This window comes from Diospyros lotus, chromosome 11 (genome assembly GCF_014633365.1).
Source record: "Diospyros lotus cultivar Yz01 chromosome 11, ASM1463336v1, whole genome shotgun sequence".
NCBI lineage: Eukaryota > Viridiplantae > Streptophyta > Magnoliopsida > Ericales > Ebenaceae > Diospyros > Diospyros lotus.
In genome coordinates this window covers 392,119-395,364 of record NC_068348.1, presented here as the reverse complement: position 1 = coordinate 395,364, position 3,246 = coordinate 392,119, and the positions used below count along the sequence as shown (strand labels likewise).

Sequence of the window (3,246 nt, the reverse complement as noted above, 5' to 3'; positions counted from 1 at the left end):
TATTCATCCAGAAATATTGCAATTGTCGCAGTAGAACTTCAAATTTGTTTATTAGCAAATTGAAGACAACTTAAAAAATGGAAACACTTTTTATCTTTTATACTAGACTAGAGTGGCAATTTCCACCCTAAGAAAATGGAAACTGCCTTCATTTGACGACACAAATTACAAGAGATGGCGAGGAGACACTAGATTAATTATTCACAAACAGTACTCTACTCATCATCTACCAAAGTTTGTGTATTTACTTATGGTTTGATCCATACATACCCCCCATAAAAATTCGCATAATTAATGCTTTTGAAGATGTACTACCACTAGAATCTCTTCCAAAAAAAAAAAAATTGTCAAGGCAAGCAAAGCAACCAGCCAACGAGAGTGAGGCCACCGCGCCCACTTCAAAAAAATTGCTTGCTTGCTATGGTTGGATCCCATAGCCAGCATCAGTGTAAGACGATGCATAATAATAATAATAATCAATATCATTGGGAAGAGGCATCATTCCGTTCTCATCATTAGAAGTTTGTGGAGGTAAGCCGTGGAGGGGTTGTGGGCAGAGTAGGCCACCATCCGCTCTGAAAATTTCGCCATTAATTAATTCTTCTGGTTTATACTGCTGCTGCTGCAAGTCGTCATTGATCAGTCCATTGTTATCGGGAGCATTAAATGGCTCCATGAGTACTCCCTCGTCCAAGGATAGAGATTGGGAATCACCTTTGAAAAGCCGTTCAATATCACCCTGCAGTGAGGCCAGAGTGTTGGGAGCAGCTGCTCCATAATTAGCTGCTTGTTCTTGTAGTAGGGTTGCCGCCGCTGATGATGAGAAATGTGGCAGCCCTTGAATAATGTGATCCTGATCCCTCGAATAAAAAGAAGTGTCTTCGACAATATTAATATTGGTCGCTCCTTGATCCCAATGATGATTACTAACATTACTGTACGTGGCAGCAGCCCTTTGACTAGTCGGATCGTTTGAGTCCCAAAGAGCACGAATAGGGTTGAGATTCTGAAGCATTAATGGATGGGGAGAAACTGGTAATGGAGAGGAAGCAGGGAGAGGACAGTATTGCTGTTGCAGCCAGCTGGTATGGGCTCCTCCAGCTGCCGCTGCTGCTGGTGATGATGATATGAAATTGAAGGTATTATCATATTCCAAGTGAAAGTATGGAGACCTGATCCTTGGGAAAGGTTGCCGGCTGAGCTCCAACAGCCGAGGATCGCACTGCAGAAGCTTCTCATAGGGTTTGTTAAGAAGTCCTCCGGGAAACTTGATTAGGTGCCTCCTGCTCATTAATTAATCATTAATTTCCACTCTTTTCATGCATGCATGTTATGTACATGTACTAGTAGTGGTAATTAACTAGTTAATGATCAAGGAAATCAAAGCTAGCTATCATCATGTTCATCTTGCTAATAATCATCTTTCATCAACTTGGAAAGATCCATGCGAGTAGACCAATTAATTATTAAGTGTTTGTTAGTGAAACTACTGTTCATCAACTTAGATTATTAATTAATTAAGACTAACTAATCTAGAAGACCATTACAAACACAACCATATATATATATATATATGGGATAATTAAAGGATGATTATAAGTTTATACACCTGCATATGGGAGCTTGCCCTCCAGTAAAATCCGTCGACGGTGTCCAAAGGGTGGGCTTTCGGGGCTGCCGCTTAGTCTCTCGGAAGAAGCGGGGTGGCTGGTTTAACTGTCCCAATTAATTAATTGTAAAGTTAGAAACTCAATGATATCTTAATTAACTACCAGTATAGCTAGTTTGATAGAAGAAGAAATACAAAATTAAGTTATATACGTTCAAAAGTAATTAACCTCGAGTTCTAGTACTCCTGCTGCTTGAGCATCATGACCATCATCATCAGGGATGATGGCTTTAATTCCCTCAATATCCGGCCATTGTATTTCAATCTTACTCTTCAAGGCCCCATCTAAAACTTCCCAAACGATCTTCCTTTTGGCGTAGTAAATTTTTCCCACCAACTCTCCTTCATTCATGGCTACCCTCTGCCAAGAACCAATCTTGATGAACATTGCGGGGAAGTTTGAAGCCTTCAACTTATCGGACGCTGGGTGGTGATGAGGAGACTGAAACTGATTGGTCGGGGTCGGGGTCGTCGTCTGTGCTTGAAATCTTTGGAGGATGATGGGATTATTGTGATGCGTCTCAGAAGAAGAAGAAGAAGCAGAAGGAGAAGAAGAAGCTGATCTTCGGCTGCTCGCTTGGGATAGCTGTGTCCCCAGAAAATATGGCGTTTTGGTGAGGGTCAAACCCAGCGGAGGCTTGTCGTCCGAAGAGACGATAACTTCGCGTCCCTTAAAACCAAATTAAACATTGATAGCAAGAATGTTAATTAAACTAATTAACTGCGTTAAATTTAATGTAGACGGGCTTTGCAGCTGTAATTGATCAGAAGAATATCAGTACGTACGTAGCTACAGATGAATTGAAATTACAAATTAAGGCAAGAAGAAGGAATTAACCTGCAAAGAGAGCTTGACCGTCATGGGATGGCAGTTGTTGTGGACTAACACAGAAGAAGAAGAAGAAGAAGAAGAAGAAGAAGCATTAGGTGGATTATTGATCAGTAAGTGGTTCTGATCATTGCTCCTCCCAAATCCATGTTCCTCACGAACCATGAGGAATTCTTGATTATTATTCGATGATTCCATCACATGCAATTAAATTCCAGTACTGTACCCAAACCCAAACCCAAACCCTCTGATCGACGTCTCACATTGTTGTTTGTGGTTGGCTTCTTCCTAGCTAATCTCCTTTTTATATATATTCCTTCTACGCCGCCTCCTTCTACCCGTCTCTCTTCTCCTTTTAATCTTCATCTTTTCCGATTTCTTCTCCTATTAATTTTAAGATTACTATTATAAATCAACTTATAATTATTTAATTGTAATTTCCCTATCACAGAGAGAGAGAGAGAGAGAGAGAGAGAGAGCATAATTGAGGTGATCATCCTATTCCAATGCATATATAGCTGAACAGCAGGAGGAGTTTAATTGGAGAAACAACTCTTGTTGAAGTACTCTACTTGTATGTATATATTATTATGAATATAACAACGAATTATTAATAAAATCTAAGTTGGATATTTATTGGGTTGGGGTTCAATATTCATTTTCGTCATCATGATCACGTGCAGATTTTTCTTCTTAATGATTGGGTTTTAATGTGTGAAGATCTTTGGTGGGGCCACTTTTCTTATAT

General features: G+C 39.8%; 1 protein-coding gene across 1 annotated transcript; it reads right to left on the bottom strand.

Moving 5' to 3' along the window:
* Nucleotides 1-37: 37 nt before the first annotated feature.
* Nucleotides 38-3,004, bottom strand: LOC127813186 (uncharacterized). The gene is made up of 4 exons (XM_052354002.1): nt 2,508-3,004; nt 1,839-2,339; nt 1,610-1,716; nt 38-1,283 (listed from the first exon to the last, which is right to left on the bottom strand). Exons 1-4 carry the CDS (start codon nt 2,694-2,696, stop codon nt 419-421), a joined length of 1,662 nt encoding a protein of 553 aa, XP_052209962.1. The 5' UTR covers nt 2,697-3,004; the 3' UTR covers nt 38-418.
* Between the last annotated feature and the right edge of the window lie 242 nt (nt 3,005-3,246).

Coding starts and splice junctions, on each gene's coding strand:
- LOC127813186 (XM_052354002.1), bottom strand. CDS start 2,696: ATGGAATCATCGAATAATAATCAAGAATTCCTCATGGTTCGTGAGGAA. Junction 2,340..2,507: donor CGGTCAAGCTCTCTTTGCAG/GTTAATTCCTTC, acceptor TTTGGTTTTAAG/GGACGCGAAGTTATCGTCTC. Junction 1,717..1,838: donor CAGGAGTACTAGAACTCGAG/GTTAATTACTTT, acceptor TAATTGGGACAG/TTAAACCAGCCACCCCGCTT.